The sequence below is a fragment of the Heptranchias perlo genome, chromosome 11 (assembly GCF_035084215.1).
Source record: "Heptranchias perlo isolate sHepPer1 chromosome 11, sHepPer1.hap1, whole genome shotgun sequence".
Classification (NCBI taxonomy): Eukaryota; Metazoa; Chordata; class Chondrichthyes; order Hexanchiformes; family Hexanchidae; genus Heptranchias; species Heptranchias perlo.
In genome coordinates, this window is record NC_090335.1 from 67764357 (window position 1) to 67777727 (window position 13371).

General features: G+C 43.3%; 1 protein-coding gene across 1 annotated transcript in view; it reads right to left on the reverse strand.

The window, feature by feature from the left end:
* The window catches only part of LOC137326854 (cell adhesion molecule DSCAM-like), a 449662-nt gene extending 437693 nt beyond the window's left edge, over positions 1–11969 (reverse strand). Inside the window, exons 1-2 of the mRNA XM_067992234.1 lie at positions 11681–11969; positions 9851–9990 (exon numbers count right to left, since the gene is read on the reverse strand). Of these exons, the coding sequence (XP_067848335.1) occupies positions 9851–9990; positions 11681–11924 (384 nt within the window). The 5' untranslated portion in view covers positions 11925–11969. The remainder of the gene's footprint in view (positions 1–9850; positions 9991–11680) is intronic.
* Positions 11970–13371: the final 1402 nt, after the last annotated feature.

The window sequence follows — 13371 nt, forward strand, 5'->3', positions numbered from 1 at the left end:
GGCAGTGCATTCCAGATCACAACAATTCGCTGTGCAAAAAAGATTTCTCTTCATCTCCCCCCTGGACTTTTTGCCAATTATCTTAAATCTGTGTCCTCTGGTCACTGACCTTCCTGCCAATGGAAACTGTTTCTCCCTATCTACTCTATCAAAACCCCTCATAATTTCGAACACCTCTACTACATCTCCCCTTTGGTTCTTTTACCAATTACCTTAAATCTGTAAAATTATAAAGATTTGTTTTCCCAAAAATGTTCAATTAGGTGTTATCTTGCCTCAACTGATAGTGCACTTGCTTCTGAACCAAAAAGTTGTAGGTTTGAGTGCTATGCCAGGTACTTGAGTACATAGTTCATGTTGACACTCCAGTCTAATATTGAGGCAGTACTTCATTTCTAAAGACACTATCGAGGGCTCCATCTGACTGTTTGAGTGGACATTAAAGAGCCCATGGCAGTATTTCAGGGAGAGCAGGAAGCCCTGGCCAACATTCCTCCCTCAACCATGACCCAAAAAATCAGATTAACTGTTCATTCATCTCATTGTTATTTGTAAGACTTTGTTTACATGACAACAATCACTACACTCCAAAATATAATTGTGTAAAGTGCCTTGAGATATTTCAACGACATGATAAGATGTTATATAAATGCAAGCATTTCACACAGACAATCACACTCTACTTATTCTGACAGAGAGGGTCTCTGTCAAAGATCCTGTTGATTAGTGAAACAGAGCTGATGTCAGGTCTTCCAATTGGTATTAAGTTTCTGGGAGTTTAATGGATGTATTCCCTCCAAGCAGAGTTCTTCAGAGACCAACATTTTAGGCCTTCTTTAGCTCGAGAATAAACCCAACCATTTGACCTCAGTCATGCTTAATTTAGCTCCCCCTGCTCCCCACCTATATAAAACACTTGGATTTTGCAATCCATACATCTACTGTTACAGCCAAGAACCAATGATACTCAACAAGAGAGTCTTTAGCAAGTACAAACATTATTTGTTTTTCATTGAGAAAACAAGATCAAGGGAAAAGGCAGGACACCAACAAGATTGAGAAGAGTAAAATAAAAATCTGGAACTAATTAACTAATGCCAAGTTTTGGTTTTTAAATCCTGAAAAATGACTGAGGGAGATTGAATCATAGAATGATTACAGCACAGAAGGAGGCCATTTGGCCCGTCGAGCCTGTGCCAGGTCTCTGCAAGAGTAATCCAGCTAGGCCCACTCCCCCGCCCTTTCCCCGTAGCCCTGCAATTTTTTTTCCTTCAAGTACTTATCCAATTCCTTTTTGAAAGCCACGATTGAATCTGCCTCCATCACCCTTTCAGGCAGTGCATTTCAGATCATAACCACTCGCTGCGTAAAAAAGTTTTTCCTCATGTCGCCTTTGGTTGTTTTGCCAATTACCTTCAAAAGACTTGCATTTATATAGTGCCTTTAATGACCTCAGGATGTTCCAAAATGCTTTACAGCCAATGAATTACTTTTTTTTTTAAGTAGAGTCACTGTTGCAACGTAGGAAATGCAGCAGCCAATTTGCGCACAGCAAGCTCCCACAAACAGCAATGTAATAATGACCAGATAATCTGTTTTAGTGATGTTGATTGAGGGATAAATATTGGCCAGGACATGGGGAAGAACTCCCCAGCTCTTCTTGGAAGTAGCGGCATGGGATCTTTTATGTCCTCCTGAGAGGGTAGATGGGGCCTCTGACAATGTAGGACTCCCTCAGTACTGCACTGGAGTGTCGGCCTAAATTTTGTGCTCAAGTCGCTGGAGTGGGAATATGAACCTACAACCTTCTAACTCAGAGACGAGAGTGCTACCCGCTGAGCCACGGCTGACGCATAGGGATCTCCAAAGTTTTGGGGTCCTGGAAAAGAATGAGTTAGAGTAAGAGACTGTGCAACGTATCTCAAACAACAAATAGAATGGCATATTTGAAGCACAGAAGGAACGAAGGAAGAACATTCAGAAGAACACTGATTGTGGAAAAAACTTTTTAAAAAATCAAAATGTATCTGTTTCTAAAGCCAAGATAAAAGATACAGTCTGAAATGTATTTTAAGATATTAGTCTTTAAGATACATTTCTTACTTTCTTTCTTGTTGGCATCCCCACACTAATGCACCATCTGAGGCCAGGGGGCAACCGCTCCCGGGATTGTTCGGTTCTGAAATCAGGCAACACGAGGCTCATGGGAGATGGATCAAAGATGACCATTACTCTGATTGTCAGTCTCTTCCCAGGGGACGGTGTGTCAGCAGCATTTGATACCTCAGCACTCGGTGCCTCAGCACTCGGTGCCTCAGCACTATCTCAGCACTCGGTGCCTCAGCACTCGGTGCCTCAGCACTGTGGTACAGCTGAGACTGGGAACGCAACTTGTTGAGGAGGGTGTGGAGATGTAAGCAAACACCTTCCTTTTGAGAGTGCCACTCTGTGAGGATGGTGTGTACACCATCTCACCGTTTATCCAAGCTAAAGTGTCAGCTTGCTCAGTTGGTAGCCTTCTTACCTCTGAGTCAAAAGATCGGGGGTTTAAGCCCCATGTGACTTTGGCATGTAATCTAGAATTAGCAAACTTACAGCACAGAAGCAGGACATTCAGTCCATTGTGTCTGGGTCAGGGTTGACTCTTCAATTAGAGTTATCTTCTCGAAACCTCTTTCCCGAATACACTTCCTTTACAAGCACTACTCAGTTCCATTTTAAATTATGTTATAGTCCCTGCCAGAAGTGTCACTTGTGGTAAAGGCATTCCATCTAGGCTGACACCTAACTGCTGTACTGAGGGAATGCTGCATTGTCAGAGGTAATGTCTTTCGGGTGAGATGTTAAACTGAGCCCCTGTCTCCCTTATTCAGGCATCTGCGAAAGACCCCTTGGTGCTATTCAAAGAAGAGCAAGGAATTCTCCCAGTGCCCTGGTCAACACTCTTCCCTCAACCAACTCCACCAAAAGCAGATGAATTGGTCTTACATCTCATTGCTGTGTTCTAAAACATAGAGAAGATATTTCCACTTGTGGGGGAGACCAAAACTAGGGGCCATAAATATAAGATAGTCACCCATAAATCCAATAGGGAATTCAGGAGAAACCTCTTATACCTATCAGCAAAGATTGAACAGGCTGGATCTCTTTTCTCTAGAAAAGAGAAGACTGAGGGGTGACCCTGATAGAGGTCTTTAAGATAATGAAAGGGTTTGATAGGGTAGATGTGGAGAAAATGTTTCCACTTGTGGGGGAGACCAGAACTAGGGGCCATAAATATAAGATAGTCACTAATAAATCCAATAGGGAATTCAGGAGAAACTTCTTTACCCAGAGAGTGGTTAAAATGTGGAACTCGTTACAAGCAGTAGCTGAGGTGCCTAGCATTGATGCATTTAAGGGGAACACATGAGGGAGAAAGGAATAGAAGGATATTTTGATAGGGTTAGATAAAGAGGGGTGGGAGGAGGCTTGTGTGGAGCATAAATGCCAGCATAGACCAGTTGGGCCAAATGGCCTTTTTACTGTGCTGTAGATTCTGTGTAATGTAATAGTAGAATTAGCATTTTGAGATATTGCTAAGAGACTTGATATAAATACAAAAAATCTCGGAGAAGACAGGATAAAGTGCAGCAAAACCAGCAAAAGACAAGAGTCAAATGAGAGTAAAGAGTTAAACACTGAAACATACAGACTTCATTTTGTTTACCCATGATTCTCTATGGCAGCTGCATTATTAATTCATAGATTTATTGATTTTTTTTTTCTCTCTCCTTCCTTCAGTCCTGCTGACCTGGTTCATTTGACAGCTCTGAGCAGCAGAGATTCACCACACTTGCCAGTAAAAGGTAACGCATCATCAGCGGTCTCCCCGGCATGCAACCGACTCATTTACCCCCGGAGTTACGTAACTCTAACAGTAGCGTACCTACTGAGGTAAGCCAAGGAACTGTGCAGGTCAGTGACTTCTGGAATATGCCTCCTTCCCCCCCAACCCCCCCGCTCCGCTTTGCTTCAGGGTATTGACCAGATGCCCAGTGTTTGAGGAAAGCACTAAGCCAAAGTTGCTTCCGCAATGGCGCGGCACCTTTACCCCGTGAGTTACCAAGTGATATGGAGCACGATGACCCCCCTGCTGAACCCTCACCCGTTTTGAAGACTTAGCTGACCTCCGTCAGAGTGGCGACAGGGACACGACAATTGGTTTCAGTGGTTAGGGAGAAAAGGAGGAAAATTATTGACCAAGGTTCATGATCGATAGCCAGCAGCCATGGCTGGAAAGTGCTATTACACAGATGTGGCATTGGCCTCGGCTGTCATGCTCCTACAGTCAAACAGCTTACATTCACTGTTGAGACCTAAGTGGGAATAATGGCTGCCATGGACGAGGTGTCAAAGGGTGCCCAGCCTCCATGGAGCTATACCCCGGCGAGGAGGCAATGCCTACAGGGAAGGAAAGGAGGGAATGAAAGAGCAGTCTGAATTGCAATGTATTTCTCCTATTTTCACTGGCAGCCATCAGGTGTTTTAAATGCAGTACAAGAGAAAAACGGCAGAGGGAAGAGAAGAGTTTATGTGTGTCACAGAGATAGTGCCCAAATATTACAATAAAGTCCGCTTTACTAGAAGCTTTGGTGAGTTCCTTTTAGTGTTATGTATGGGGTAACGCACACACACAAACACACCCTTTGCACTGCATCATTTCTCATCAGGGTCATCAGCCTTCTCCCACTGTTGCACTGCCTCTTGAATATATTTGGAGCCAACTATGAGGCTCCACCATTTTGGAACAAACATGTGGTCTATTTAATGTACATAAATTACTTTTACAATAAAACACAGGAAGTTACACTGTGGAACGACAGTGTACAAATGCTTGATATGAAACTCCTCTCTGTGATTTTCACGGAGGCAGTAACCCGTTTAAAGACCTTCGTTAAACAGTGTGTTTGATGACTACAGTTACTCCACCCCAGCTATCCCACAGTGTGACTTCAACTCCACCTCCACATATTTAGATAGGTTTGCAATTGGTCTCATTCCTTTTGCTCAATCCCTCTGAACCTTTCCCCCAATGCCACTGCTCTGATATATCCCCCGGCTTCGTCATGATTGCCGCATTGTCCTTGGTTGTCCACACCAACTCTACACAACTGTGGATTAGCAGGAAATGAGTTCCAGGGGGTCTCACTTTCCCCCTTACTTAGGGTCTGACCAATCGTGCCGAAATTCAGCAGCCTTAACTAAGGCAGAATCCAATCTGTTCCTCTGACCATTTGAAGAAATATTCGCACTGACAACCTGCTGGGAGCGACCAATTTTGAAATCCAATATGAAATAAGATTCACAGAGTGCCTCCGTTAACATTGTATTGAATGCTAGGTCTCTTTGTAACTCAGATGCCACGGACCTGAACCTCATACAGGATAATACAAGTACACTTTTTAGTCAGATTAAAACTGGCAACAGAAGATGAAACAAAGCTGAGGAAATGGATGTAAAATATTCAAAGTATTTACCTAAACACACTGAAAGAGAAAGAGAAGAAGAAGGTGACTGCTTCTTCTTTTGTATTCGTTGCCGTTTACCTACCAACTGCCGAGTATATATTGAGCTGACCGACTGGCAGGCTTTTAGACAAGGCATACATGCAGAGGATGCTTCAGAGTGAATTGCTAAGGATACAGTCAGTGACAGGCAGCAATGATACACACATAGAATAACACGAGGCACATCAGGAAGGCCTAACCCCTGAGATTGGGGCTCAAATGGGTTACATAGGTCACCAGCTGGATCACTTCTGCACAAACCCCCTCTTCCTGCCCCCAACATCCAGATAAAGATTAAGTTACAAAAAAGTTAGGATAAATCAAAACCTGCAGGGTGTGACATTTGAAGGGTTGAGGCAACAGGGCTGATTTTTTACAAAATTGTGCTTCCGGAGAGCAGCCTCTCCTGCTGAGAACACCTATTCCGAATCCAGGCATGCGTTCCCACAATTTTCTGTTTCTGTCCATATACGGAATGAAGAGTGCTTTGTGAAGACAATGGGGCCTAAGGTACAAGGACCGATAACTCATCCCTTCCCCCAGCTTTTTTTTGTCGCAATCTTTCGTTGTTTATTGTTGATGATTATTTTATTTTATATGATTAAGGGCGCGATGTTCAGGCACAGCTCCAGCTCTGAGTTTCCACATGGGCTGGAAGAGCATGCTTGTGCCTCAACAGATGCCACGTCTCCAATTCAGCTTTCGCATTCTAAACCTTCAATCTTTGTGCATGAAGTCCACCATAAAAGATTTATTACTGTGGAAGACCTCCCAACGCACTCTCATTTTGTGCTTGACAACCTCATTTCTAAATAATTATCTCCTGTTTGTAATATGCGTGTATACACTTATTTCATCACTTAGCTTCCTTTGTATCAAACAGAATAAATGAAACTCTGGAATTCCCTTCCTAAAACGTTCCACCTCTCTACCTCTCTCTCCTTCTTTAAGATGCTCCTTACAAATTACCTCTTTGACCAAGTTTTTGGTCACCTGCCCTAATATCTCCTTATGTGGCTCGGTAAATGCTCCTGTGAAGCGCCTTAGGACGTTTTACTATATTAAAGGCACTATATAAATGCAAGTTGTTGTTGTTGTTGTTTAACATTAGGAAAGCAAACCCAATATTTAAAAAAAAGCTTCTTTGCTCATTTTTGTGAGACCCATTTTCAATGGTTCTGGTTGTCTCAAAGGGATACTGTCCCTTTAAACATGTTAACATTCCTAAATCTATACTTTAGCTTGCATTTATTAAGAAAATTAATATGACCTTCATTCCACCCACCCCCATTAACTAATTGAACAAAATGTACCTTAAACAATAATAATAATTGAACAATTACCAATCACTCTTACATACCGCTGACTTTTCACAACATATGCCATCAGCTTCCCTGACCTCTGGCATTTGAAGCCCTTAAGGGCTTGCCTTGACACATGCCTGTTTAAAATATTTCCTCAGGGGAGTCGAATGTAGGTCATATTTATAGAACTCAACCACAGGCAAGAGATCATAGCCCCCACTAAATCTCAATTGTTTGCCGACAGCTTTACCACTGGACCTCAGTAACGATAAATACCTGCAGCAGATCAATTAAAGGGATCATGCCGTCAGGAATGGTTCTGCATGGCATCATTTGGAGATATCTTTCTATACAAACCTCATGCACCTAACAAAGAGCTGATGGAATGGTCAGCCCCTTTAAGTCCTCTTTATTGATTCGAATCCAACCACACATTACTGGGTCTGCAATTTTTGTGAATTTTAAATGAATCCAGCTTTAGAATCATAGAAGTTTACAACATGGAAACAGGCCCTTCGGCCCAACATGTCCATGTTGCCCAGTTTATACCACTAAGCTAGTCCCAATTGCCTGCACTTGGCCCATATCCCTCTATACCCATCTTACCCATGTATCTGTCCAAATGCTTTTTAAAAGACAAAATTGTACCCGCCTCTACTACTGCCTCTGGCAGTAGTCTTTACAAGCTGAACTATTGGGAGCAGGAGGGCAGAGTTCCCTTGTTGGAAAGTGTGCCTTGTTTTTTTTTTATTGCCATGACTACCAAAGGTTTCAAGTAAAGGTTAATAAGCGCCATGACCTTTGAAGGCCTTTTGTAAAGTTGTAAGATTTGAGGATTGTAGCCTGGACTTCTTGCACTGATCCCACTATGGAGTAACTAGCCACAATGCTGTTACTCTATCGGTCTCGATATTTCCTTGACAACCTCTCAGTGAAAATGAGCTACATTCAATCGAAGCTCATGATAAGACCACTCATATTGTGAACCTAGTTAGGGAGAGGTGGGCCCTATTTTCAACTGCCTATGTATGACACAGCAGCGTGAAACAAGTTAGATCCATTAAAGTTAAATAATCCAGTCATTACTGAAGCATTTACTTTCCTGCAAAGAGGATCTACAGCCACAGTGTAACTGTCTTCCATTTTAGGAAGAAGAATGAGATACCTGAGAGCACAAAGCAAAATCGACCAGGCACAATTCAAACGATGCGAGCTGCTCAGCATTAGGCAGAATCTCTTATCAACAGCTTCTGGAGCCGGGCTTCACAGTGTTCCAAGGATGCGGTTTATTGAACTTGCAGCTCAGGGTCACATTATGATTCAATTGATCATGGTTCAGAGTCGAAGAAATCTCACTGTCAGGCAAAGAAACAACCTTCTGCATTTATATGTGTCTGTCGGGGGGGGGGGGGGGAGGGGGAAGTTGGGGGGGAGGGGGGAGTGAGGGAACGTTGAAAATGACATCTTGAATGGCATTACGGAGAATTAAGACACTTTCCTTGATATTGCAGTTATGAACCATTTGATCAGGCAGTTCGCTGCGCTGCAATTGTTCTCCTAGGATAAGAGGAGTAAATATTCAGCCATTCAGTGTCTGTGATCCCTGCTGCAAATTGAATTTGCGTGGACATTGGACGAGGATAAGATCAAGAGTGGCCGTCATGTGCCCCACAGTATAATAATCGGCCAAAGTTCATGGGTCAGGTTCACATGTGATGAAGAGCGGCCACTTGGGCGAGGAACCAGAGACAGTGTTTGGTGGCCGTTGAATTGTAGGGTGCAAATTCTGACCAACAAACTTCACGTACGGATGCTAATGCAATGGTGCTATGTTCCTGTGTGCGCTGTTTTAACAAAACCAATCTCTGGAATCTCATCCAAGTGAGCATTCTTCATGCATGGGCCTAAAGAGTAGATGTCGGCACATTAATTTTTTTTTACAAGATGGCACGCATGGGACTTTATCTCCACTTAACAGAAGGGCATCAATGGCTTAAACAAGTTCCCCCTTTTGCCACAAACATCTTAGGAAATGGTAGTCTGACCAAACTGAGATTTTAAACAAAAAGTAACCACAATGTAAACAGACATAAATGTTAACAGTTAAATCAGTTGCACTTAAACAAAATTTGTCATGCGGTGCCCTCCAGTCATAGAAAGCACCCAGTGAACCAATATATACCAATACTAAAAGGCTACCCATGTCATGCACCAATTTTTACAGCGTAGGAAAGCAGTGATAGCTTCAAGTCTTAGTACGTGACTAGCCCTGTCTACCAGTCCTACATATCCTGGACTTGTAGATGATTGAGTTACATGACAAGTGAATTGGTGCACTACAGAAGTGAAACCATCAAGCAATATGTAGCATGTTGCACCAACAGCTTTACAGCTCTCCTCAGCTACATCTCAACATTTACCAAATGGACAACAGAGCAGGCTGTGTCAGGATGAAGGTAAAATCCAGATCCATACCAAACACACACTTCTCCATTTTGCCTTCTGGGCAAAATATCATTGACTGTAGCCCAAAAAGATTCACCGTGCAGCTAAGATAAAGGTGGATACTATCCATCGCACAACATGACAAGCACCAAGCCTTTTCTTTAGGCCAATTGGACAGAATTCCCTCAAAAATGTCTAATCCTCCAACTACAAGCAGAAAGTGAAAGGGATCACTTGACAATTGCAAAGACATCCCAACTGTTCTATAACCAGCTTGTTGGGATTGTAATAAAAAGCTATATTTCCGCCAAACTCTTCCGACACATGGAAAGTAGCAACCAATGTAAAATACTGGATTTTATGAGGGGAAATAAAAACATCACAGTTCTTCAACTTCAACACATACATCTACTGGGTCAGTCAGAGATTATCAAGCAGCAGGTAAGAAACTTCCAATATTTGTGCATAAGCAAAGCATCTTTTTTACCATCACAGTGAACCTGTCTGCTTTAAGGGAAGTTGAAAAGAAACGAAAATGATCTTACCTGAGACAAGTGAGACTGTGTCTTTCTCCCATGACACTACAGTGATATAAGTCTCCACAGAGGCGGGGATAATGCACTTGAAGACCGCTACGTTCCCTCGCATGGCTTTCTGGTCCTCCACACGGACCGTATAGGGCTCTCTTAAAACTGGGGACAGAAAGAGTAACTGGATTGGTGCTGTCAAACTGTGACAATGTTCAATAAACAACGACGACTTTATTTATATAGCACCTTTAACATAGTCCCAAGGCGCTTCACGCGTTATCAGACAAATATTGACACCGAGCCAAATAAGGAGATATTAAGACATGTGACCGAAAGCTTGGTCAAAGAGGTGGGTTTTAGAGGAGGAGAGCGAGGTGGAGAGGTTTAGGGAGGAAATTCCAGAGCTTACAAGCGAATAAAGCCATACACAGTCAATTTATCAAAACCGCTGCATGCTGCCTGCATCTATTTCCAGTGGATACCCCAGCGTTCATCTCATAATGACCCTGGGACACTAATGGTACAGTGGGTTAGTACGCTGCCCTTTCATCGATAGAACCTGGGTTGTATCCAGCCCAGGCTGATGGAATGAACATCTCCTCTCTGCAAAAAAACAAGGAGAAAATTCTGGACATACACAGAAGGTTTGAGAGGATCTGAAATGAGGAAAGAAAAGATTTTAGGAGACACCCCTCATCAGAACTGTAAGGGTGCAGCAGCTAAACTCCTTTATGGACTGGTAAAAATGAGGGGGTTCAGATACAATTCTATTAAAGGATCATCACCACACGGACTGCAGCAGTTCAAGAAGGCCCACCAACACCTGCTCAAAGGCAACTAGGGATGGGCAATAAATGCCGGCCTTGCCAGCAATGACAATATCCCGAGAATGAATTTTAATAAAGGGGTATCTCCCAAAATGTTAACATCTCTTTTCTCTGAAGGTTGTGTTGTGTATTTCCAACAGTTTCTGTTTTTACTTCAGATTTTCATTAGATACAGTTTTTTAAAATTTATTTTAAGCTCAATCACTCTGCAAATTGTAAGCTCCCTATAGATGTGAAATAAATGGAAAGAGAGAGAAAGTGGACATTTTCATCCCATTAACCTGAACTGGACTTGAAATCGGATCTCAGAGCTGAAAGGGCAGTGTGTGGACCCAAACTAACATTCAGTGGCCCACAAAAGCCAGGAAGTTATGCTAAACCTTTATAAATCACTGTTTAGGCCTCAGCTGGAGTATAGTGTCCAATTCTGGGCACCACACTTTAGGAAGGATGTCAAGGCCTCGGAGAGGGTGCAGAGGAGATTTACTAGAATGGTACCAGGGATGAGGGACTTCAGTTATGTGGAGAGACTGGCGAGGCAGGGGTTGTTCTCTTTAGAGCAGAAAAGGTTAAGGGGAGATTTAATAGAGGTGTTCAAAATTATGAAGGATTTTAATAGAATAGATAAGGAGAAACTGTTTCCACTGGCAGGAGGGTCGGTAACCAGAATGACATAGATATAAGATAATTGGCAAAAGAACCAGAGGTGGAGATGAAGAGAAATGTTTTTACACAGCCAGTTGTTATGATCTGGAATGCACTGCCAGAAAGGGTGGTGGAAGTAGATTCAATAGTAACTTTCAAAAGGGAATTGGATATATATTTGAAAAGAAAAAAAAAATGCAAGGCTATGGGGAAAGAGCTGGGGGAGTGTGGGACTAATTGGACAGCTCTTTCAAAGAGCCGACACAGGCAAGATGGGCCGAATGGCCTCCTTCTGTGCTGTACGATACTTTGATTCCAACTGAAGGAAACAGTGGAGCCCCTCGTACCCACTGCAGTCACATTATTATCACTCTACTCACCGGCCTTAATGTGAATATCCTGACTTCTGATTTTCCCTGAAGGATTTTCTGCTGTGCAATAGTACGAATTGTCGTGGATGAAGTTATTAAAACTTGAAGTGGGGAAGGGGAAGATCTGGAGAGTGCCGTTCGGATGGACGTGTCTGATCCCTGGGACATCGTACATCTCTTCTCCAGTTGCCAGGTACCAGCGCAGGGTTGCTGGGGGACTCCCTGATGCAGGGCACGGTAGCAGTGTCCCCATAGTACTAGCGAAGACTACCTCTTGCAAAGATCCATTGACAAAATATAAGCTGGACCGCAAATCTTCACTGGCAACTGTAACCAGACAATAAAATGCATTTGTTTTAGAATGTAACAAAAAATCTAACATCCTTCAATTAAAAACAGATATTAGTATACTCCATCTCTAACTATGTCAGCTATAGCTCAGAGGGTCGTGCTCTTGCCCCCTGGTGTTAGGAGGTTGTGGGTACAAGTCCCATTCCAGAGAATTGAGCATATAATCCAGGTCGACACTCCCAGTGAAGAGCTGCACTAGCGGAGATGCCGTCTTTCAGATGGGACGCTAAACCGAGGCCCCACCTGCTCTCTCAGATGGATGTAAAAGATCCTGTGGTGCTATTAGGAAGAAGAGCAAGGGAGTTCTCCCTGGTGTCCCGGCCAATATTTATCCCTCAACCAACATCACTAAAAAGAACAAATTATCTAGTCAGTAATTTCATTGCTGTTTGTGGGACCTTGCTATGCGCAATTTTGGCTGCCGTGTTTCCTACATTACAACAGTGATTTATCTTTGAAAGTACATAATTGGCTGTAAAGCGCTTTGGGATGTCCTGAGGTTGTGAAAGGCACTATATAAATCCATGTCTTTCTTTCTTTCTTTCTACGTTAAAGGTCCCACACCCACCCAATTCCTAGGGTGGAATGATCTGACCCCATCCCTCTTCCCTTGAACTGTGAAGCCCTTATGGGCATTGTGCTACGCTACAGACTCGCTGTGCCTAAATTCTCTGGCTTAAATCGACGCCCGCAGAAAACTAGGGGTGAATGTAGGAAACTCGCGGGAGCTGCTCTTTTGCATGGGGGGAGGGGGGGCGGAACTATACTAATGAGCGGCAGAGGATCTTGCTGGAGCTTTGGCAGAATCAGCGCGAACAATCGAGGAAACAGGTCACTTACGCCCGAATTTCCTCGATCTTTTGTGCTGAAAATCGGCATGAGGACGCTGTTTCAGGGCGTAAGTTGTTATTGTACTAAGCCATGCAGACCAGAAGGTCCCAGTTTGTTTCTGGTCTGTGCTGAGTAAGCTGATCTCAGCTAAGGCTGCAGTTGAGGCACTGCAATTGGGCTCTACCATCCTCATTTAGGGACTAGAGGAGAAAATGAGGCAGGGTACCCGATCCTGATCGCTATCAGGTGTGCATGTGGTTCTGTTGTGATGGCCTCTACAGTCGAACAGTGCACCAAACGCTTATGGAACCATTACACTAATATAAGTCAGCAGTTTCAGGAGAGATGATGAGCGGGTAAAAAAGGTCTCTATGTCAAGCACTGTCTGCCGACCGAAAATGAGCCGAAATGTCAACAACTTGCTTTGCAGGAGCGATTATCAAACAAAATTTGACACCGTGCCACATAAGGAGATATTAGGACGGGCGACCAAAAGCTTGGTCAAAGAGGTAGGTTTT